This window comes from Elgaria multicarinata, chromosome 14, assembly GCF_023053635.1.
Source record: "Elgaria multicarinata webbii isolate HBS135686 ecotype San Diego chromosome 14, rElgMul1.1.pri, whole genome shotgun sequence".
Classification (NCBI taxonomy): domain Eukaryota; kingdom Metazoa; phylum Chordata; class Lepidosauria; order Squamata; family Anguidae; genus Elgaria; species Elgaria multicarinata.
Genome location: NC_086184.1, coordinates 11,016,146 through 11,039,650, shown reverse-complemented (window position 1 = coordinate 11,039,650; position 23,505 = coordinate 11,016,146). Strand labels below are relative to the sequence as shown.

Genomic DNA, 23,505 nt, shown 5'->3' with positions numbered 1-23,505 from the left:
ACCTGGGAGTGTTTTTCTAATACAATTAAAATATTTTCTAGGATTTCTACCCTGGTGGTCATCATCCGCTTCTTACTAAAAGCTAATGGGTGAAATGCCTTTGTTAACACTTGGTTCTCTTCCAATTTCATTTGCTTAACAAGCTTCACAAACATTTTAAACTGCTGCCATATGTTCATTTTTGGGTATTTCTAAGCAAAAGGGGCTGATCTGATGAGGCTGAAGATCTGTAACTGGTATACAGCTTAGGGTATGATGTACCCTAAAATTAGATGGACAGGCAACAAGATGCCCTCTGGATGTTTTGCACTACAACTGTCAGTGCCACTCAGCATAGCCCATGGTAAGGGATGTAGCATACCACATTGCCATTCCCTGGTATGTGGGTCATAGAATCATAAAATCACAGAATAGTAGTCAGAAGGGGCTTATAAGGGCATCAAGTCCAACCCCCTGCTCAATGCAGGAATCCACCTTAAAGCATTCCTGACAGATGGTTGTCCAGCTGCCTCTTCAATGCCTCCAGTGTGGGAGAGCCCCCGACCTCCCTAGGTAACTGGTTCCATTGTCATACTGCTCTAACAGTATGCTTTTATCTGTACGCCGGCCTGAGATCTTATTGATATAGGGCAGGATATAAATGTTTTAAATAAATGAATAATAAATAAATAACAGTCAGGAAGTTTTTTCTGATGTCCAGCCGGAATCTGGCTTCCTGTAACTTGAGCCCATTGGTCTGTGTCCTGCACTCTGTGATGACTGAGAAGAGATCCTGGCCCTCCTCTATGTAACAGCCTTTCAAGTATTTGAAGAGTGCTATCGTGTCTCCCCTCAATCTTCTCTTCTCCAGGCTAAACATGCCCAGTTCTTTCAGTCTCTCCTTTCAGTAAGCAAACTCTGTATATATCAGCATTACTTGAACTTTCCATTTCTGAAGTTCAGGTGTTAGTGCCATTGCTTAGGCCTTGTGTGTCCAAAATGACACCACCCATATACCAGGTGCAGGGGTTTGCAGAAGTACAAAAAAAAATTTTTTTAGAAAAAAATAACACCTCAATGAGGATGTAGTGTGCTTATTGGTCACAGAATGCTGACAAAACACAAGCATTCCACACTGCCACATTTTGTTGCAGGTCCCACTTGTGATATATTTGAAGAGGTAGGGATTTTCCCTCCCACCTCATTGTCTCCTGAAAGATGTCCCACTGAACTCACACATTTTAGCCATGATGCCCCTTCTTGTTTTATATATGTGGGAGTTTTCCTAAACTGACCAAAGGGGACCTTGGGATGATGGCTTATGTCTTGTCAAATGCAAAACCAAGTTTCAAAGTAGAGTTGGATTACTTACATCAGCCTTCTTCAGTGCATTTAAGGCGCAATCCTATGCATGTTTAGACAGGAAAAGGTTCTATAACTCCCAGCATTCCCCAATGCTGGGAGTTGTATGCTTAGGTAGAAAAAAACATCCTATGAAGGTTTGCACCATTAATGACTTCTGTGGCTTTACCAAATAACCACTGCTTCAAAATAAAAATGTAGAATATGCTGTTGAAATTATCATCAGTTGCCAAACATGCTTTTTGGTGGAGTGAGGGAGATAGCAAGAGTGGTTAAATTGCATTCCCCCTACAAGCATGCAGGCCTGTACTATAAAGGAAATTGTGGCTGTGTTCAAGACACAGTTTAGGAAGGACATGGCTGAACGCAACCTTGTAAGGCAACTGTTCCATAACCTTTCTGCATCTTATAAACTTCACATCAGAAAACACAAAATGTAATTCATATTGATTTCCTGAGCAAAGAACAAGGATGGCTACTGAGCGGTTCGAAACTATTAGCCAAGAGGCTAGCAAAATATTTCCAAAAGGAGTTCATGTCTGACTAAGAGGTTGCCTACCATTAAGGAAGAGGCTTTGCACCAGATAAATATGAAATGGTTAACTAAACGGAGCTTAAGTCACAAAGAAATCAAATGACAAGGTGTGGAAATAATTATTTATTTGGAGATTATACTGGTTTTAAACATATTAGTATTGGGAGCCTACTATACGGACCTTTCCACAAACACCTATTTTCACTCTTCCACTTAAGTAAAAAAAAGAAAAAAGGAAGTTCTCAGGAATGTGTACAACAGAAAGTGATACGCCTTTAAGCTTGTCCGGTGTACTAACAACATACATTTGTCAAGCTCTGCTGTCTTGGAAGAGGGTTGTTGCCATCAGGGATTACAGTTTATTCCATTATTAATCCAGGTGTCCAATCAAGCCAGGAACTTCGGCTTTGGTACCCAATGGTGTTGTGCTGATCTTGCCTGAGCAGCTGTGAAAGGAAGAAGAATAAGCAATGCAAGACAGCGAACATTTCACATTTTAGAACAAAAGATCGTCAGAATGGGAATTGGCCTTCCCTAGGCAACAGGGCAGTTAAAAGACAGCCTTTTGACTGGATCAAAACACAAGAGGGACAAAAGCCATTCCCTTACTTCGGAATGCTTCAGTGCAAATCAGAAAATGGCAGCCAGAATAGGGAAACTCTCCACTTTCTGCATGCACTGGAGTTTCCTACAGCAGACTTCCCCAACCTGGTGCCCTCCAGAGGTGTTGGCTAGGCCATGGGGGGAGCTGTAGTCCAACACCTCTGGAGGGCACCAGGTTGGGGGAGCCTGGCTGATCCACAGTCTCTTTCACCCCATCCCCTCCTTGCCAGAATCCTAAGGGAGCTAGAAACCCAATATGCTATACCCCTCTCTTCCTTTTGATCACCATCGATAGAAAAAGGAGTATACACTGTTATGGCTCAGTCAAACTTGGGAGTTCTTAATTAGGAAGGCCTGTGATCACACCATTTACCAGCATGGTCTTAACTCTGTACAATTTATTCTAAAAGTCATTTTTGGCCTTTTGTGTCATTTTGGATGGAACTCTTGGAAAATGGGGAGGAATTGGGTGGGGGTGGAAGATGCTCCAAAAGCGGCAATTCCCCCTTTTTGAACTTTGACACTGCTCAGATATATTTCCAAGCTCTTGGCAGCCATGAAGGCTGCAGACGCGGATTGCACATAGCCCTGGCCCACATCCACCGGACTGTAAAATTCAATTCTCTCCTATACTACTTGATATGAAACATGAACTGCTATTAGTGCTGTTTAAAGATATATGCATGCAAAGAACACTGGCTCCTATCTCAGCTCATAACTGAATTCTGCCTCAGGTCACTATTACTAAGGGGCATCTGAAGTTCAGAGCTTTGTAATGAGTTTGGACTCAGGCACGACGTTATAAGACTGAATAATATCTGGCATACCAGGCCAGGAAACTACAGCTAGTGGCCACAGCAATCCTGGTGTTTGAAGCGCTTTATTTAATTAATGAGATTTTTTTGCTAAAAGAAATGCCGAAGTATAAGAAGAAATGCAATATTCTGTTGTTGTTTAGCTATTTCTGAACCTCAGAGTAAAATTTGCCCAGTGAGCACAAGTCTCGATCCTGGAAATTCAAGCAATTCCAGCCCAAGATTCCTGTCATCCTGAAGGATGTAGTCATGAAAGGAAAATAGATTTTGACTGAGGTTCGGCAGAGGTTTAAAAAAGGAAACAAAATCATAGAATACACCCTAGAGACATGCCCTCAGATCACCGCATTTGGAGTATCTAAAATTTCACACACTTCTTAGTTTCTTCACATCGACACACCTTCAATAAACGAGGATACATTAACCCAACTAATCTCCCCACAGCTAGAAATGAGAAACCTAATTACCTATTCTTGGTGCAGTTCTACGGTGCATGGAATGCTTTGTGGACTGGTTCATTCATAATGCCAAACATGGTTTACAATCCTGGTTTGGAAGGCAAGTGCTAAGCACAGTTTGTTGGTTTGGATGTAATGGCAAAATACACTTTGCAGTAACTAAAGAGGAAATAACTAACTGAATCATATAGCACATGAGAGGAGGAGGGATGCTCAATTCTAAGGCTCCTTCATGTAATACCAAACATGGTTTGGTGGTGTAAGCATTATTCAATGCTTCAGCTCTTTTAGCATTTGAAGGACATAAAATAAGGGCCTCTCCACCTGAAACAGTTCTAAAGTCAGAATTTTATACTTTGACATTGCTCTAATAGCAAGTCTGAAACAAAAGCTGGACTAATTCAGAGGAGAAAAGCTAGGAGGAAAACATTCACTAGTGCTGCTGAAAATCAAAACGTTTACCCACATGTTCTGAATGCATCGGTCTTTATCAAGCATATTTTACCAACCCTTTCACCAGAAACAGGCTCTTTTTGTTTTCTTTCCTCTGTTCTTCTAATGAAAGGAGTGGCAAATACCTTGACAAAGAACAACATGCTTGGTCATATTGGATAAGGTTTTAAGAACAAACCAGTATTCTATAGTACCTGTAGGAAGTTATTTCCTTATTTATTTTGGTTTCTATTTTAGTCAAAGATTAATTTGTCTTCTGAAAGGTAACTTTTAAGGAAAAACACATCCAGTTTTATCGTCTCCTAAAAGCAAACACACATTTAAACATGCTTTGGATAAGGGAATACTCTGTTACATAAACCACCAAGAACGAAAGAGAACCAGGGGTCTTCCTCATGTTACCATAAATAGAAACAGATGTACTTGGAAACTGCAACGATTTCTGAAGAAGCATGCAGTGATAAGAATATTCTGGAGTGACTGCATGACTAAAGTAAGAATCCTTGCAAAGGAGAGTTCTTATCTCTTTAGGAAACTTGTTCACAGGAGATCCAACCAAGTTTAAAATAAGAAACTGAATCACTTTGCCACGGTCAATTAGAAATGAAGCTACAGTTTACATGTTCACCAGAGGCCAGTGCTGAAACAGCATAGCAGTAGGAGCACAAGCTCAGTCCCTCTGCCATGCAGAAAGCTCCCCTGAATGACCTGGGACTTTGATGCAAATGGCTGCTCACAAACAGCTTATTTGTCCTCCTCCTCCTCCCAAAAGCGGGCAGAAATCGCAGACAGAAGCTGTATCTGGGCACTCACCCTCATCATGTGATGGGGCAGAACAGGATGGTGCTGTGCCGCATTTCATGTGCTGGTGTGCAGTGAGAAAGATCTGAAGTGGGGGATGTGGTCGCCACTGTGATGATTCACTGCTTTTGTTCCAAATATCTGTACTGTAAATGCTGTTTGGGCATCATATGGTAAGGATGGTAAGTGGTTAACTCTGTTGGGAAGGGGGAATGAGTGCACGGAATGTTGGAGTGAATGCTGATTGGCTGTTGGAGTCAAGTGTGTGAAGGGGAATGGCAGTTAGGGTTGAGAATTGGCAGTGAGAGTGAGTTGGGGTTTTCTGCTGAAGGGAATAGATAGTGTAGGGTCTTGTTTTATTATTTGGGGAATAAGGACAGGAGGAGTTAGATTTGATTTAAAGGGTAGAGCAGGCAAGAAAACCCTGATATATTTAATGTAACAAATAAATATTGAACTAATGAAACCACAAAGCCTGATCAAATGCATCAACTTACTTTTTGTTAAATAAATGTTATTCTGTTTTACTCTGGAGTAGATTCTTTAATTATCTGAGGTAAGATACAGAGTTATATGGTGGCAGCGGTGAAATAAAAAAGGTGAATTAAAAGGTACACAGAGTGCCAAGCTGGTTGCTGTGGGACCCCCCCCCCCCCAAAAAAAGGTCATAAAACCACAGAACTAGGGGACAGAGATATTCAGATTGTGTCCATGGTTGGGATCCTTTGTAGAGAAAAGTAAAAAGAAGCCCCAAGGGGAACAGTTGTGACAGGCTCCCCAAGTGAGTTAGAACTGTGAATTCTCAGGATTCTAAAATGCAAAGGGAGGTTACACACAGAGAGCCGGCCCCCTGCTTCAGACCTCCCCACCCTGCCCCACTGATGTGAGGAAGGTGGCAAGGATGTGGCAGAAGAGGTGGAGCCAGTGAGCATGGTCTTGTTCCTCCTCCTCACACAACTGTGATTGAATGAGGGAGAACACCTGAATAGGGTAGAACCTCCGCTGGATTGGTAGTCCACATGGAGGACCCAGCTCATGCAGGAGGCACGGGCACCTAGTGTATTTATTCATTTAACTGGTCACATTTCATCTCAGCCTTCCTCCCAAGGTCTTCACAGTAGTGTATGTAGCAACTCTCTCTTGCCTCACCGCCCCGCTGCCTTTCCACAATGCCCCTGATTTTGCAGTTGTACATATCTCCGTCAGGTCTGAGAGATCACAATTACCTCAAGATCACCCAACCACCTTCATACCCAGGTGGGCATTTGAACCCAGGTCTAAATCTAACACACCATCTACTAGGTCATACAGTCTGACTTGCATGAACAGGGGGAGATGGCACTCTGAAAAACAAAACAAGCAGTCTTCATTCCTGCAAATGCAACACCAAACCTATCCAGTTCTCTCACCTGGTGTTGGCAGCAGGCCAGGTCTGCCACCAAGCAGCGGTCGCTTTGCGGGCAGATGTGGAGAAGGAGAAAGGAGGATGGGTCTTTTAGCAGACTTTATTAGAAGAGGCGGAGGTTTGCCCTTCGGACCAGCCAGTGCTGTTTTGGGGAGGAAAGAAGGTATTTGTAAGAGAAAAAGCTGACTAAACAGGAAACATCAGGACCTCTCTATTATTACTTATTAAATGTATGCCCCACCTTTCCACCACAAATGGTGCTCAAGGCAGCTAGCAACAATTAAATACAAATCAAAATATAAAATTATCATCAAAACTTAAAAATCAAATCAACTAAAATATACCAATAAAATTAAGAAACAAATAGCAATCACCCCTTAAAACCTATTTCAAAAACTGACAAATCAGCTTAAGAGCTCCATGCAGAGCATATAACAAAAGTCCAAACAAGATGTAACTAAGTCATGTGTCACCATGGCCTGATCCTACATCTCCAGGAATGGATGCAGTTGGCATCCTAGTCATAGTTGTGCAAATGGATTTCAGACCACAACTGAAATCTGGCCATCCAGGTTCAGTGCGGAGTCCAGGAGTACAGCTAAACTGTGAATCTGAGTCTTCAAGGAGGGTGTAACCCCAAAGGAGATAAGTTAAATCCAAATTCCCAGATCTGCCTTTTGACTGACCAGGAACACTTGTCATGTCTGGCGTGAACTTCAATTTGCTTGACCTCATCCAGTTCATTACTGACATCAGAAACCAATTTAGAACCCGAACAGCCTTCTTGGAATTATATTATTATTATTTACATTTCTATACCGCCCCATAGCTGAAGCTCCCTAGGTGGTTTCCAAAGATTAAAACATTAAACATTAAGATGGAAAGGAGAGATAGAGTTGGGTGTCATCAGCATACTGGTATGCAAATCAGAAGAACTCCAGACAACTTCTCCCAAAGGTTTCATGTTTAAGTTAAATAAGCATGGGGGACAAGATGGAATCCTGTTAAGAACATAAGAAGAGCCCTGCTGGATCTGACCAAGGGTCCATCTAGTCGAGCACTTTATTCACAGTGACCAACTAGCAGTCGACCAGGGACCAACAAAGTAGAACACGGTGTAATAGCACTCTCCCACCCATGTTTCCCAGCAACTGATGCACACAGGCTTACTGCCTTGGATACTCAAGATACCATAGGCTGGTCATGGTGTTGAACAGGAGTTCCCCAGCATCGTCTTCTGAAATTGCCCCTGCAATGACTGGAACCACCATAAAACAGTGCCTTCAAGTGCCATCCCAGCTGGCTGGTGCAGAAGAATATCGCAGCTCATGGTATCAAAAGCTGCAGAGAGGTCCAGCAGAACTGACAGGGACACTTTCCTCTGCACGGTTCCTAACAGAAATTGTCCACCAAGGCAACCAAAGCAGTCTCTGCCCCACAACCAGGCCTGAAGCCTGATTGAAATGGATCTGGATCATCCACTTCATCCAGAAGTACTTGGAAACACCACCATTACTATCCTGTCTTTCTGCAATTATACGCCCAAGGCGAATAAAATAAAATACCAACGTGTAAAACAAATAGATAAAGAGCAGGATCAGATAAGAGTGGCTTCCTATGAACCATCTGCCATCACCCAACACCAAAACACCATCAACTTGACAGGTGAAAGGCCTGTTTAAACAGATGTCTTCACCTATAGACTGAAGGCCATCAGAAAAGACACTGGACTGGTTTTCCTGAGAAAGAATTTCTGAAATGTGTATGCAGTCACTGAGAAGATCCTCTCTTATATCTCTCTTAAACTTGCCTCTGATAATATATTAATATCTGACAAGCACATATTGGAGAAGGCAATTTTTCAAACAGCTATTCAGCAAGAGCAAATAGCCAGCCATCTACCAGTATGGTCCTTATTTTAAGTATTATTAAAATCATTAATGCTAACAGTGATTTCATTATTATCATTATTATTATTATTACAACAGAATTATAAGAAATTAACATAGATGGAGGGCCAGATTATTCTCCAAAGGCCTGCTGGAACAAAAAAGTTTTAGCCTGCTTCCGAAAGCCCATCAAGGAGGAAGCCAGCCTAGCTTCCCCGGGAAGAGAGTTCCAGAGCACTGGAGCAGCCACCGAGAAGGCCCTCTCCTATGTTCCCACCAAGCGCGCCTGTGAAGATGGTGGGACTGAAAGAAGGCCTTCTCCAGAAGATCTTAAAGCACGGGCAGGCTCATAAGGGAGAATACGCTCTTTCAAATAAACTGGACCCGAGCCATATAGGGTATGGCCATATAGGGTATTTTACACGGTATATGTAACATGTGCATATCATATATGCTTGATTTGCATTGCTCATTACTCCGATGCTTTGGTCAGCCACAGCCACGTCTGTCCCCCCACCCCTTTGTTTCACTGTATTTTTTTTTAAAGTTATGATTAACCATTTTACTAACCTGGTGTTGGAAGAAGACCCCCCAATGGTCTTTCACCCAACAAAGCTGGTTTAGCTGAAGGTACAGCAGACTGGCCTAATACAGGATTTCGGCCAGGCGTTGGAAGAAGTGGTGGTGGTTTGCTTAGAGTCTGGGGGAGAGCACTAGTACTTGGTCTGACACTTGCTGGATACACAGTGTCTTCAACTGCAGCAGCTAAAGCATTTGTTTCTGCAACAAAGCCTAGTTTAGGAGAACCAAGAGTTAGCAAGCAATACACAGTGATTAGTGGACACTTGATTTGTTAATAGCAACGACTGTAGTTTTGCTTCTTATGGGAATAATGCACTCTCTTTAACCGCCTGTTCGTTTGTACAGGCAAGTATTTAGGATTTTTTAAAAAATGATTATTGGAGTTAGATTTACAAAAGTTATACAAGCTTTGTTGTTTGTTTTAAAGCAGCAAGCTTCTAGACTTTCCAGTTTGTAGAATATAAGTAAGTGCCGAGGGTCTGCCGTTGTTTTTGCGAGTGTACGATTTCACTTAATCTAATTTTTGTTATACATGTAATGGTTTTTGCCAAGTGAAACGTGAGTGCTACCAGAAGACAGGCAATGAAGTGATTGCTCTTCAGGACGTTTAGATGCACCAAGCTTTTCCCACTACTGGATTGTGGAATGAGGTCCATCAACAGAGTACTTCCTGCTCCTGCACGGTATGAGAGCGGCTCCCTTTTCGGGAGCCACTACTGAATGGGAAGCTCTATCGCTCCTTTTGCCTGCAGCAGCCTGCCTTTTATCACTAAAAGCAACTTAGCAAATAGTAAAGTCCTTCCCACACAATAGGGACAGGCAACATCCCGCCCCCCACTGCAGTGTGAATTGGGCTTAAAGACTCCCTTCTTACAGAGCAACAAGAATATGCTTTGAAGGCATAAAGAAAGGGCAAGTAGAAAGGTCTACTGGGTACAGAGCCGCTGTGTGCATGCATGTTGTGTTAAGTACATACAAATGTATAGATCCATTTTAACCACCACCACACACCCAGAAAAGAGGTACTGGAAATATTACCCATGGATTCCATATTATAAAACTAAGTGTACGGAGACGCCTTTGTCTACAAAGTCGAAGTTAAGCTAGTGTTAAGAAATGTTTGCATTCATAGATGTAGAGAGATTTTACAGATTTGGGGTGGGGTGGGGTTAACCTTCACGTTCTGTATTTGCAGTTTTTATATAGAGCGTACCCAAGAGATGGTTTTGTAATCGTGGGATTTATAGGGACAATCTTGGGGAACAGGTGGGGAAATCATGAATACCTTCAAGCTTATTTCTCCTGGTCTTCAGGTAGTCACTTATTGAGTTCAATTCTTCCACATATAAATGTTTTCCCTCACTTAACAGAAAGAGGAGATGTCTAATGCCTAGAGGCACATGGTAACTCTCATAGAGCTCCCGTTCTAGGTAGTCATCCGCCAGATCAGCTGCTTTGTGTGAAATCTCTGTGCGTTCCTGTTGTTCGCGCTCAGCAATTATTTTCTCAAACTCTTTAGCTATCAGAGCCAATGCATCCTCCATGGGCATATTACGGTGTACTATGAAGAAGAGAGATACCTTGCTTTTTAAAAAGTTACATCAAAACCAAAACAAACACAAAAACGCTGTGTTTTTGCACCACTCAGACTCTGACATTAAAAGCCAACTTCTGATTCATCATTAATACGTTTCAGCTTTTAACTGAAAGTTATATGTTCATGATTCAACACAAACACGTTCAGTTCTATTAAGTGTGAGGTGTGTTTTTGTAAATGTCTAATTTGTGTGCTCATTTAAGATAAATTAATTTCATACAAGGGGCAACTTTATAAAATCATTCCTGAATAAAGGAATGCTATTAAGGAATTAGTGATTGAAGTAGTGTTTTTTTAAAAAAAAAAAAAAAATCTGGTAAAAACACCCAGTAAATTATCTACTTTATTGTTTCCAATAGAAGGGAAAAGTTAAGACTGAAAAGTTAAAAACAACAAGAAGAAATTAAATTTTGCTCAGTATAGAAGTGGTGTAAAATTGTATGCTTTTTTAAAACAAATTTGAAAAGTATTTTATTGTTTGTTGTTCAGCACATTCAGCAATGTTTTGAAGGGGTGTTATTTTTTAGTTAGAATCATAATTCTAACTTGTGATATGTTTTACTATTTTGTGTGTTGAAAAGGCCGAGATAGCATTTTTTGAATGGGGACGTTTCTGAATGAAGCTAAACTTACTTTTGATAGTCTGATGAAGCATGATTACGGTGCAAGAGGAAAGTGCTACATTAGATGGTTCAACAAGAACACAAAAGGGGGAACCATCATTTTTAACTTCTTGGAGGGCACGTGTAAGACCTGATTCAGATGTAAGGTATATCATTTCCACCACAAGGCCATGATCCTGCAACCGATGGCCTATGGCTGTTGAATATTCCCTTGAAGGAAAAAGAAGAAGAAGCAGGTTATTTTACAAATAATTTTTTTAAAAAAGAGTGCCAGTGTTCTAGTTGTTTCCATTCTGTGTGCATGGAGGAGACTCAAGAATACAAGCTGAGTTAAGTTAGCAGCATGTCTTTGGAATTCAGCCAATCCACTTGAAATGGCCAGAATGGCTGGATCTGGTATTTTAGGATTGTAGTCTTAAGTATTAATTGAGCAGTCACTTGAGCAAACAACAGCCTGGTGTGTGTATACAGAAGTTAAGGTTTAAAGTGATAATTGAAAATTAGAGTCATACAACATATTATAAATGTTACTATAAGTGTATATTTTTAAACTCTATCTTCTACACATACATGTGCGTACACACAAACACGCACGCACATACTTTCTTGCCAATTGGTCTTCCCCAATGGGAAACAGATTTCTCCAAAATAACAAATTGGAACAGTATAACCGTTGATTGCCTGCAGAGCTGTGTGAAATTCTGGACTGGATGGACTGCCTTACAAGTAACCTGGCACAATCTCCATTGTAATGTAGTTAAGTAGCACAAGAACACAAAATGATTCTTGACCAGCTTTCATTTTAAATGGCAACTGCAAGGCAGCTTCAAGTTTGTACCACTGAGAAGCTTGTGAACATTTGTTTAATTCATAGATAGAACACACTTAAGTGTGGATTCCTGCATACTTGTAAAACAAGAAGCTGTGTCTTTTGGAAGTGTGTGTGTGGAAGCTTGTTTAGCACCAGATGATTAATAGGACCATGACTTACAAGGAGTAACCAAATGCAAGTTTGCTTCCTATTCTAGAATTTTAAATATATTTTGAAAGTAAAAAAAAAAGTGTGAACAAAGTAGGTAGGGAGGCAAGAATTACATTTCAAGGTAATTAAGAAAAGGACCATCGGATTATGGTATCACATTTTTTCTTTACCTTATACTGGCACTTTACATTGTTAATTGTTGGGGAATTGTATTAATAGAACTAGCCTCCTGTTCTGGATCATTCCATGTTAACTATGGACATGAACTCAATTTCAAAGGCTTTTTTATTTTCTATCTCCAGGACAAAAGCTAAAGTTATGTGAGCAGGAACATCAGAGTTTATCCAGCTAGATGACATGGAATGGCTGCCATCTACCTCAAGGAAAAGATGCAATGCGGTTTATCATGGCTATCCTGCCCTTTGTAACAGTTCCAAATAAATATTGGTTGACTTATCTGGACCTTCAATGATGATAAAAAGTATTACTGCAACGCACAGAACACCCACTTTGCATCCAAGAAGTTAAAACCCCATATTCACGAAGTGTAACACAAGTTATTTATGTTGAAATTGATTACAGAATATAAGAATGCTTTAAAAGACATGCATTAAACCTCACCTGCCTCTGAAATTTTATTACATTTCGACAAACATTTTAGTGAATTACTTTGGAATAACTCTTCCAGATTAAAATTGTAGGAGGTCATACAACCAGAAAGGCGGCCAAGAAGCCACATCTCAAAAGATTGTAGGAATCTGTCTTGCATAAGGTAAAATGAGCAACACCTCTAGCATATCTAGCTCTAAATGGATTCCCAAGATTAGGCTGCTAATGTCAAGAGAAAATGGATGAAAAGACTAAAAGGTATCAAACACCTCCACTTAGTATTGGATGGGAAACTGGAAGAGATCAAGGAAATATTTCACTTAAAAATATTATAGACTCCTTATATTATTTTAGTGGCATAGTAGACAGAGGAAGTTAAGAAGATACTTTAAAATATCATCAGGCAGACTCACTATATTTTATGTGAATAAACCGCTTGAACTCGTTTAGTGAAAACTTACAGCAAACTGTGGTACTTTAAGAGAGACTACCATTGGTTTTATTACTTAAAATGTGCTTGAACACTGTGTGGAAAACCAGAAATAGCTTTTTTGGGGGAGGGGGGGATGGCGTGAGGATGCAAATTAAGAAACTCTAGTTAACATTAATACTACAACAGATTAAAGGGTCAGAGGCAAATGTGACAAGGTGAGAAAAGCTTGATTGAAATATTGTGGTGTTCCCAAACTTTCATTGTTTAACAAAGGTAGAGACGTGAGACATCAAATTTGTCTTGATCTGATGAATATCTTTGTACTAGAAGTTGTCAAAAACACAAAACCTGAAGTGTTACTCTGAGGTAAAACCAAAATAAGTAGCTTTGTGTATGACACTGCAAATACATATTTAAGTGGCAACGTGCAATGTTAAATATCGAATACTGAAGGTATTGCTTGTAGTGAGGTTTCTGGCATTCAAAATCAACTTAAGCAACTATTGAGTTCTTAGTGATGGTGAGACATTGATGGAATATCTTTATGAACTTCCCAACTACTATCTTTTACAAATATCCATAGTCCTGAATATCTAGATTACACTTCATGAACTGGTTTCATTTAGTTATACACAACTTAATTCAAACCTTTACCTTAAAAAATATGTTACAGTGATCAAATGCGTTAAACAACAACAACACCTGGTTTCCAACATGGCATTATTTATTTATTTATTTATTTAAGGATCTTTATGCCGCCATTCAGCCAAAAAATTATGGGGACATGCAAGTTATATTTGGGTAATTGAAGAAGAGTGACCTTATAAAGGAAACATAATGATAATGTCCCAGTGCAGGTGTTTATTAAAAAAAAAATAGCAGGCAAAAACAGTAGACGGATCTTAGTTAATATTGTAAATTTCATAGATTCATGTAAGTTAATGAGGGATGTCTGTTAAATACCGTTTTCTACATAGAACTTTCTAGTCAATTGGCAAAGTCTGAAATTACTGTAGAAATTACTGATTAGATTTTACAATGCTCCTTTTTTTTAAAAAAAAACAACACCTTCCAGTCTGATAATAATTAAAATGAATAGCTGAAATCCTGCAAGAGTTACAGGACTGAGGTCCAAACTACACTAGCCAGTGGTAAACCCACATCTTTAAAATGGAGGTCACTCCCATTCATATGTAAAACAGTGGGTGTGGGTCCAGTTAAAGGGCTGAAGGTAAAGTGTGGGTGGCGGATGCTGAATCCTCCTCCCACCTGCTACTTTTATCTCTACTGCATCCATCTAGGTACGTCACCCAGGTAGGCTCCAAAAGGAGAAGTGAGCTTCAATTTCACACATTATGATGACTGAGCACAACCCCATACCTGCTGTATATATGAATGAGACACACGCAAATTTAAAGACACAGGTCTGCTGCTGTCATGTGTAGTGTGGGCATTAGACACACATAACCATAAGAGGTTTGCACAAAAACCCTAAAAACATTCACTACTTTTATTTGTTAAAAGGTGAAATTAAACATTGTTAGTTCAAAGCTCAGCTAAAATCCTTAAGTGCACCTTTTTAAAAATAAATAAATAGACTCACGCTTGATCCTTGCTGATGGAAACAATGACACAGTCTGAAGGTCTGTCTTTGTCGTATTCCTTCTCTATCTGCTGGTAAAACTGCAAGTACAGCTTGTCCCGATGAACATCCTTGGTATAGTCATCATCTAACGAAATATCCAAAAATGTTGAAGTGCATTACTCCCTTTCTTTGCTAAGACTAAGAAGCAAAACCGAAATGATGCTGGGGCGGTGTGTGTGTGTGTGTGCTGCCGACTGCTACTTAATCACGAGCCACAAGAGAAAACATCTTACCTTTTTGAGAATATTGATATCTCTCAAAGTTATCTTCATTCCCTGTTGATGGATGATACTGCTGTCCAAAGAGTTCTTCAAAGCTAAGCATGAACAAATCAGGTAGATTAAAACATTTTTTCTGCCATTTAATCATGTTCAAATTAGCAAAACTTTCAATCTCGAATCTCATTCCGACTCAAGTTCATATCAGACTGCAAGCTTTCCTCTCTCTCTGCTTTTTACATGAAAATCCATGTGTATTTTTCCAAATATATGCATCAACTGTGTGCATTTTTGAAATGCACGTACCTCCTCAAATTGATTAAAGTGTGTTTGTGCGCATTTTTCAAAAATGTGCATTTTTCAAATATATGGATGGCTGTTGAACATATTTCTTTGGGGGTGTGTGTCTGTGAATCACATTGCAAGACTGGGAATGAATGGACTTCGGCAGCAGATTGCATCTGAGTCCTGATCAAAAATGAACTGAAACAAATTTCTCATACATACACATTTAAGGGGAATCTCTACCATACATCATCTTATTATCTGTGTACAGGGGTTGGTAGGTGGGAGTGAGCCTTGATGCATAATCACAGGAGCAGGCCGAGGAAACATCGGGGCCTGCTCCTGTTGGGACTCTTCCCCCACCCCCACAGGGCAAACTGCCATCTTGGTCCTGTGGGGAAGAAGAAAGACCGAGGGGACAGGAGCAGGCCGAGGAAACATCGGGGCCTGCTCCTGTTGGACTCCTCCCCCACCCCCACAGGGCAAACTGCCATCTTGGTCCTGTGGGGAAGAAGAAAGACCGAGGGGACAGGAGCAGGCCGAGGAAACATCGGGGCCTGCTCCTGTTGGACTCTTCCCCCACCCCCACAGGGCAAACTGCCATCTTGGTCCTGTGGGGAATAAGAAGGACCGAGGGGACAGGAGCAGGCCGAGGAAACATCGGGGCCTGCTCTAGTTGGACTCTCCTCCTTCGGGAGCAGGACAATCCCATCAGCCCTTTCCCCAGTCCACTTAATTTCTCTCTCTCTTTACCTCTTCCCTCCTGAACTCCTTTTCCTTGTGTGTCATGTCTTTATTAGACTGTAAGCCTGAGGGCAGGGACTGTCTTTTTTGCTAAGTGTAAGCCACTCCGAGAGCCTTTTTTGGCTGAGGAGCGGGATATAAATATGATAAATAAATAAATAAATCTAGGGAAGCGCTGACATCAGGGAAATGTTAAAGCTGAATGTAAGGAGACAATGGGATGGTGGGATGTGTGGCTGTTAGGGTTGTTAATTTGACTTTAAATCGGAAGCAGAAATTATTCATGTGAAGGTGTAAAATAAAAAAGATATAAATCATATGGGAATGTATTGTTAGGTATCAGTGTTTGTGTACATATACATGTGGTGCTGTTTTTTTTCCCTGATTATTTCGATTTGTTTAGGAGATTTGGTCCATAAATTCTGGTAAAGCATTTGCAAACTTTCTAAACTGAAAGTAAATCACTAAATAGAATGTAGAAATATAGGAAGCTGTCTTCTACCATGGCAGACTATTTACTATTGGGCTCAATACTGTCTACACTGTCTGGCAGTGGCTTTCTAGTGTCTCAGTTAGAGTTTTTTCACATGACCTCTAACCAAATCACATACTCTACCCACTGAGCTCTGAAGTATAGGGCAATTTCAGCATGAGAAACCGTGTTTTGTCTGAGTAATACTGAGCACTATACACAAAGGCCACAGATTCTAATGGAATTAATGCATGCCAAAAACCACCTTTAGTTGCAAGAGTCACATGGGCTGGCTTTGGGATGCAACGGTTATGCCAAAAAGAGGGCTTGAGGTCATCAGTTACGTTCCAGTTGGAGAGAATAAATATCTCATGCACATTTAGGTTCAATCCATCGTTAAACCCTTCTAACCTGTTAGCATCTTCATAGTCCTTTGAATAACCATCTGGAGGCGAGTAAGAGCTCTTCTGAAAGGATTTGTAAGGATTTATGCTGAAAGGAGCAAGAAATACAAGATAAGGAGTGTCAGAAGAATCATTTGGTTATAGTAAAACTTTACTCTGTACAGCACCATGTACATTGATGGTGCTATATAAATAAATAAATAAATAATAATAATAATAATAATAATAATAATAATAATAATATGAGGAGGATGAGGAATTTTCCCCATGGAATTCTGAATCCTACTTCAGATAGTGCAGAATGGGGCTTGAAACTTTCTCTCTTATCTGGCAAGACACTGACGGAGGACATCAAGGACAGTGATTTCTGCTTCGCAAATCATGCCAGCACAGAGAATAAGATCTTCTGTCCCTTTCCTACCCTGGTTCCAGCAAGTTCCTTTAAGAGTTGGAACAAAGGGATACACCACATAAGGATGGTTACCCAACACCATTGCCTGAAACGAAACACTTCAGAAGTCAAACTCATCCCTGAAAGGACCTCTTTATAGACGTTCCTTCTGCTGATGCTTTCTGTAGCAAACAGAAGAGACCTGGTCCAGAGAGGAACGAGAACCATCCTTTAGCTTTGCTTTTAATGTAATCATGTCTAGTCAACAAGAAGGCTAAGCACTTCCCAACTCTGCCAGAAGCTTTTCAGAAGGCTTTACACTGAGGGCATTACACTCCCAAATGTGGGACTGCTACAAATAAGTTAGTGCCACCTTCTTTTAGGCTCAGTTGTTCACCAGTATTCCCACTAGCTGGTTGCTTCCTCAACCACTTCTAGCTGCTAGCCATTGAGAAGTATTCACAGAAATACATTCTCACTCTGAAAATTGAAGATGTAGACAGACTAACCAGGAAGCATACATTCCAGTAAGGAATACAATACTACTTCCACACAAAGATGACTTACATGAAAATCATTAGGCTAAGCAACTGACTGACTGAAAATGACAAATGCAAGAATAGAGAATCATAGAAAAAACCTAATTCACTTGTTCTTGCCCCAAGGCAGATGGAGAATAAGGAGAGGTTGCCATGAACGGGCTCATCATGTTCCCATGAAACCCTAGTTTGGTGTAGGCTGAGAATCTGTGACTGGCCCAAAGTCACCCAGTGAGCTTCCATGGCTGAGTGGGGATTAGAACCCGGATCTCCTGACTCCTAGTCCAACACTCTAGCCACCACACCACACTGGAGCATAATCTTGAAATACACTGTGAAAACTTATGAACATTGTGCCTGTCCTGTCACTAAGCAAAAGGATCACTTTTGAAAGAAAATCACATTAGCGTAACTTAAGAGAAACAAGGAAGGAAAACACACCTTGAGCTACTATTGTTCAGAGAACACACACACAACTGAAATAAAGGAACTTTCTTGCTCATCAAATAAGTCTTAAAAAGTGCTTGAAGTGTTTTTCTTAAAAATGCTATTTAAGAATTTAAACACATGCATTGTGGATTACTTACTCCAGAAGTCGTGGAATCCACCCGGGTCTATGCCTGGACCCAAAATGACAAAAAGAGTTCAGGTTAACTTATGCAGAAGTTACACTGCAAACAGGAGTCATTATATCAATGCTATAGTAAAAGGTACAGATTTTCTCTGAACACACATGCCTTATACAATCACACGACGCAGAAAGGATAGAACAAGAAGCTACATGGTACATACAGTGGAACAGAAGCCAGATATTATCTGTATGTCTCTCAGCAAACCTATGCGTACAAATTCACCCATTAGTCTACTTTGATATCTTTCGTCTATGGCATATTACTCCGAAATACAGCTTATGTATATTGGCATGTCAAAAGTAAGATAAAGTAGGTAATATTCTGATGCACTTTGGGGGGGGGGGGGAAGGAAAGGTAGTTTTTCCTACACTAGATAAAACTGGTCTATGAAAGCCCTCCAGAAGCTTTTCAGGTAGACCTAACCGAAGACATACTAAATGTTGATCTCTTTACTAAAGAAATCCTTAGAGAAATTTCCTTTATAATGCATCTGTTTATTCAGAGAAAAATGGCATTATTTAAGTAAGTAATTCTATGGTCCCTAGACATAGTCCCAGGGGCCATAGGACTATTCAGAAAAATCCTCTGAGGTTTTAGACAGAGCTCCAACCTCGGAGGGTATTTTACATCGTTGAAGCTACAGTTGTAATACTACAACTTTATTAGATTGTAAGCCTATGCGGCAGGGTCTTGCTATTTACTGTGTTATCTGTACAGCACCATGTACATCGATGGTGCTATATAAATAAATAATAATAATAATAATAATAATAAAGCTGCACTCCTGGCTCCTCCCAGCCACTGCAGAGGTTTCCGTGGTGGTTTCCTCTATGAAGTTGGGACTCTAACCTTGTAGAGAGGGAGAAATGGGAATGTCGAGGTGGTGATGGTGAGCAGGGAGTGAATGAGGATCTGAGGGCTATCCCAGCCCCCAACCATGCCTCCATTGCATAGGGAAAGTTAGACTGGCTCTTAGCCCTGACTAGAGGAGAAGGATTATGTATGCCGCCTTGGGTCCCTTGGAGGAAAAAAGGCAGGATATAAATGAAATAAATAAATAAATAAATAAAATTTTCCTTTTGGAGGACAGAGAGGCAAAAAAATGTCTCCACCATTTCTCCTGCACTGCAGACAGGATGGAGCTTCCAGTATTGGAACACTCAGCTGACAGTGCTCCAAGCCCTTAGAATTTCTCAGTAAATGTATGAAACGTCAGAAGACCATTGAAAAGCAAAGCAACTATAGAAATGCTGGGTGTTGTAGAATTTTTTTCTGCCTAAACATGCATAGGATTGCATCTGTAATAAAGAATTCTTTTTAGCAAGTTATACTGCATTATACATGGAGAGAGAATAAGAGGCTGGAGAAATGATGATTAAGGAAATTGCAGGATGCTACTCCTGCCAATGAGTTATCACTCAATTCCTTCAAATCAAATACAACGTAGTATTTTAAAGTCATATAATAATAGGTAGGGAAGTGCCACCACCTTTTCTTCCCCCCCTTCCAGATGAGTCTAAACAATCTAGCTACTCTACACAGATTTGCTTAAGCTGCAAGGCTTGAAGTCCGCACAGGTATAGAGAAGGCCATCAAAAAACAGGCTGACAGATGTACAGTCAAGGAATGATCTGTCAAGTACCACAGGCAGCATAAGGATGACAGCTGCTTGGTTGTGCTTCATTTGCTGTTAACTATTTCTAAAGTACAGATAAAAAACACACATTCAGTTCTGCTGATGAAGAGATGGTTTAACTTAGAACATGAAAAGCATGTTGAATGAACCCTTCACAGATCTGAAGCAGAAGCCCCTCTAAATGTGCAAAGAAGTATAAGGTCCCAGGAGCCAAAAAGGTCCATGATCATTACAGTCACCAACATTTTAATGGTACTAAATAAAGCATTCAACTTCAACCTTTTACTCTAAGCAAAGTTTCTCTTCAAGTCATTCTTGGTGCAAAAGTGCCCTACCAAGCCACACTTTTGATATGTACTAACTGGAGTACTGAAGCAACTAGAAAACAAAGTAGGATCCCCAAGAACAACCAACAGTGCCAAGGAATATGCTGCAGCAATAACTGCCAAAGATCAAGGCAAGGCAAGCAAAAGGGAGCTACTTTTCCAGATAAGGAATACGCTTAAGGGGCCTACTTATGAGGATCTATCTTAACCTATCAAGATACCTTACAACACACCAGTTGCTAACAACTAGCTGAGAATGCTATTTTTAGTTCCATTAATGGAATGAAGGTCATTGCTATTCTTCAGTAAATCAAATTCTACAAGTATTGTTCCTCCACACCAAGAACTTGTTTCAGGAACTGGGTCTAATTTTTAAAAGCTCACTTGCCTTACTTTTCCCATTTAATTGTAGGAGATAGCACAGCTGTAGTAGACCTAAAACTGTATGGTGGTTGTTCATAATCTCACTGTGCAGCATCTACATGGGGAATCAGTCATCATGGCAATTGATCATGCCACAAAATGGACATCAGTGCTCCCCTACTATCTTGCATTTCCCTCGTCACTGGATGGAAACACCCACTTTACTGTCTGGCTGGAAACTCCAAGGGCCTGTTCAGACGACATGCTAACCCACCATGGATCACTCAAAAATGTGAGGAGACTACCCATGCCTGCTAACCACCTCCTGCAAGATCCTCATGGGTTTTCATCTTCATTTCAGCAAAAAAAAACAACCCAAAAAAAATGGCAGCAACCATGGAGTCTGTCAGCAAGAGTTCCAAAGCAAGCCGGGATCACAAGCTATGGTTTGTTGATGGCTTATGAAACCTGGTTTGTTTGGAAGCAACAAATCAGGATTCTGTCCTCAGGTATAATATGCAGCTATTGTTTCCTGGCTTGTTTATATGGTCACAAGAGCGGGAATAACAAATACACAACTTGGTCACACTAAATCAGGATTAGCCAGGAATTTGGGTTTACCATTATATATAAATGTGGACACTAACATTAATAAGGGGGTGGGGGAGAAAGTCATTTCTAATGCACATTAGAAAGTGACCAATTTTTAAAAGATTTACATTTGTGCTTACATCTATTCACAGAACTCTCAATGACGTCAATGGGATTATCTCCTGTACTATTAAACACAAACTTCAACCTATTTAGATGAGCATCAAAAAAGCATAAACTGCATTACCATTAAAATGAAATGATCATTACATTGGAAAAAGAATTAAGAGCGTTTTACGAACCCTCTAAAGTGGAAGTATTTGTATAACAATGTTAAGCCAGCTCCCAGGATTATGAAAATTCTAACCAATTCTTTTAAAAACAAACAGACAAACTGTAAAACACACACAGAAAATTAATTTTTGTTTTTACCTCTTTTCGGGATCAGGTGTTTGTGCTTGGTCTGTGTTTACTTTGACCCATGAAGACATTTTTAATTTCTAAATAGAAAAAAAGCTATAATTTTCTTACAATTAAGTTTTAAAAACATTCGTACTGTAAGTTATTTCATCAACGTTTATTTATTTCTGCATTCCCCTGTGGTTTGCAACTTGCTTCATTTATTCAGAACTACCTTTCTCTCTGCTCAGGAACAACAATACCTTACGCGAGATATTCTTGGATAGGAGCTATCCCACTGTAAGTGGGTGAGCAGTGGACATAATTTTTTCATGTCTTCTACCCCAATGATTTTATATATCCAGTATAGACCAACACCCCACGGTTTCCATCACAGCAGGGTAGAAAGGTTGCATGCTCATTCTCCCTCTCTGGGGAACATCTGCCTAGCAAAGTGCAACATATAATTACAGGTTTCCAGTTCAACATGATTATATATGTTGTGGGGAAAAACAAAAGCATTGAAAATATGGATCAAAATGGTGGGGAAGGTTTTGGAGATGTTTTGCTAAAGCAAAGGAGTGAAACGCAGCCTAGACTTAAAAAAGGCAATATTGGGGAAGAAGAAGACAACCTGCCATGTAAAAGCCACAGTGATCTTTTTAGCCTAAAAACACATACTTTCTGTTAGAGATCTGCCTAGTCCCAAAGGATGCCAATGGACCCAATTCCGTAACTCCATATTCCCTTCCAGTTCCTCCAACTGAGCCTGCCCCAGTAACTAATGGGACCCTTTTGTTGTTTGGGGTTAGAATCGTTGGGGGAGAAAAACGTTGGCCAATATTGGGATAAAGAGAAAGGAAAATGTTTCAAAAAGGCCAACAATTTGGATACAATCTTCAATCATAATTGCAACACAGAAAAATGCAAAGCAGAACAGAATAAAAATAGCAATACATTTTAATAGCTTTTGTTGCAGTTCCTCTTTTTATATATATATTTATCTACATCCACCCACACACTACATATTCATAATCAACCAATGTGGCTAAAGGTTACAGCGCCAAACTAGGACCAAGGAGACCCAGGTTCAAATCTTCACTGAGCCACTTAGCTCACTGAGTGACCCTGGGCCAGTCACCATCTCTCAGCCTGCCCTACCTCACAGGGTTATTGTGAAGATCACATCGGGTGGGGGAGGAAACAACCAAGAAAGCCACCCTGAGCTCTTTGCGGGGAAAATACACAATAAGCCCAGACCCCCCCCCCCATATATAAATAATCAGAAACAGATTTTTCTTTGCGAAATAAATCTATAAGGAAAAGAATGAAATGGCGGGACGCCAAACCCCCTCCTCGAGTCTTTCTCTCACGGATCTCTTTCTCACACACATATACACACCACCCCCGGTGACACTTTGGTGCCCCCCTCCCAGAAGGAATCCAGCCCCAACTCACTCCTTCAGAGCTTCAAGGATCTTCCTTCCCCACCCCAACAATCTCGGCTTTTTCCTCTCTCCCCTTCTCCTGTCCGAAGCGACTACAACCCGGTGAAGACCGCGGGGGAACGACGACAACGGCGGCTGTGTGAATCGAAGACAAACACGCTACCGCCCATCCCCGACTCCTCCTCTTCCGCGGGCGGCCGCGACGGAGCATCCTACGGCTGTCTATCTGACGGCGAAAGCGAGAGGCGGCCGCCTCGTACAGCGCCCCCAACGCCAAGGCAGAGCG

General features: G+C 40.7%; 1 protein-coding gene across 1 annotated transcript; it reads right to left on the bottom strand.

The window, feature by feature from the left end:
* Positions 1–1,986: 1,986 nt before the first annotated feature.
* Positions 1,987–23,375, bottom strand: LOC134408639 (nuclear receptor coactivator 5-like). Its single transcript, XM_063140993.1, has 11 exons — positions 23,230–23,375; positions 21,805–21,872; positions 18,412–18,444; positions 16,902–16,982; positions 15,005–15,087; positions 14,730–14,856; positions 11,113–11,312; positions 10,168–10,443; positions 8,871–9,092; positions 6,416–6,553; positions 1,987–2,322 (listed from the first exon to the last, which is right to left on the bottom strand). The coding sequence occupies exons 2-11, from the start codon at positions 21,861–21,863 to the stop codon at positions 2,264–2,266; spliced, it is 1,278 nt and encodes a 425-aa protein (XP_062997063.1). The 5' UTR covers positions 21,864–21,872; positions 23,230–23,375; the 3' UTR covers positions 1,987–2,263.
* Between the last annotated feature and the right edge of the window lie 130 nt (positions 23,376–23,505).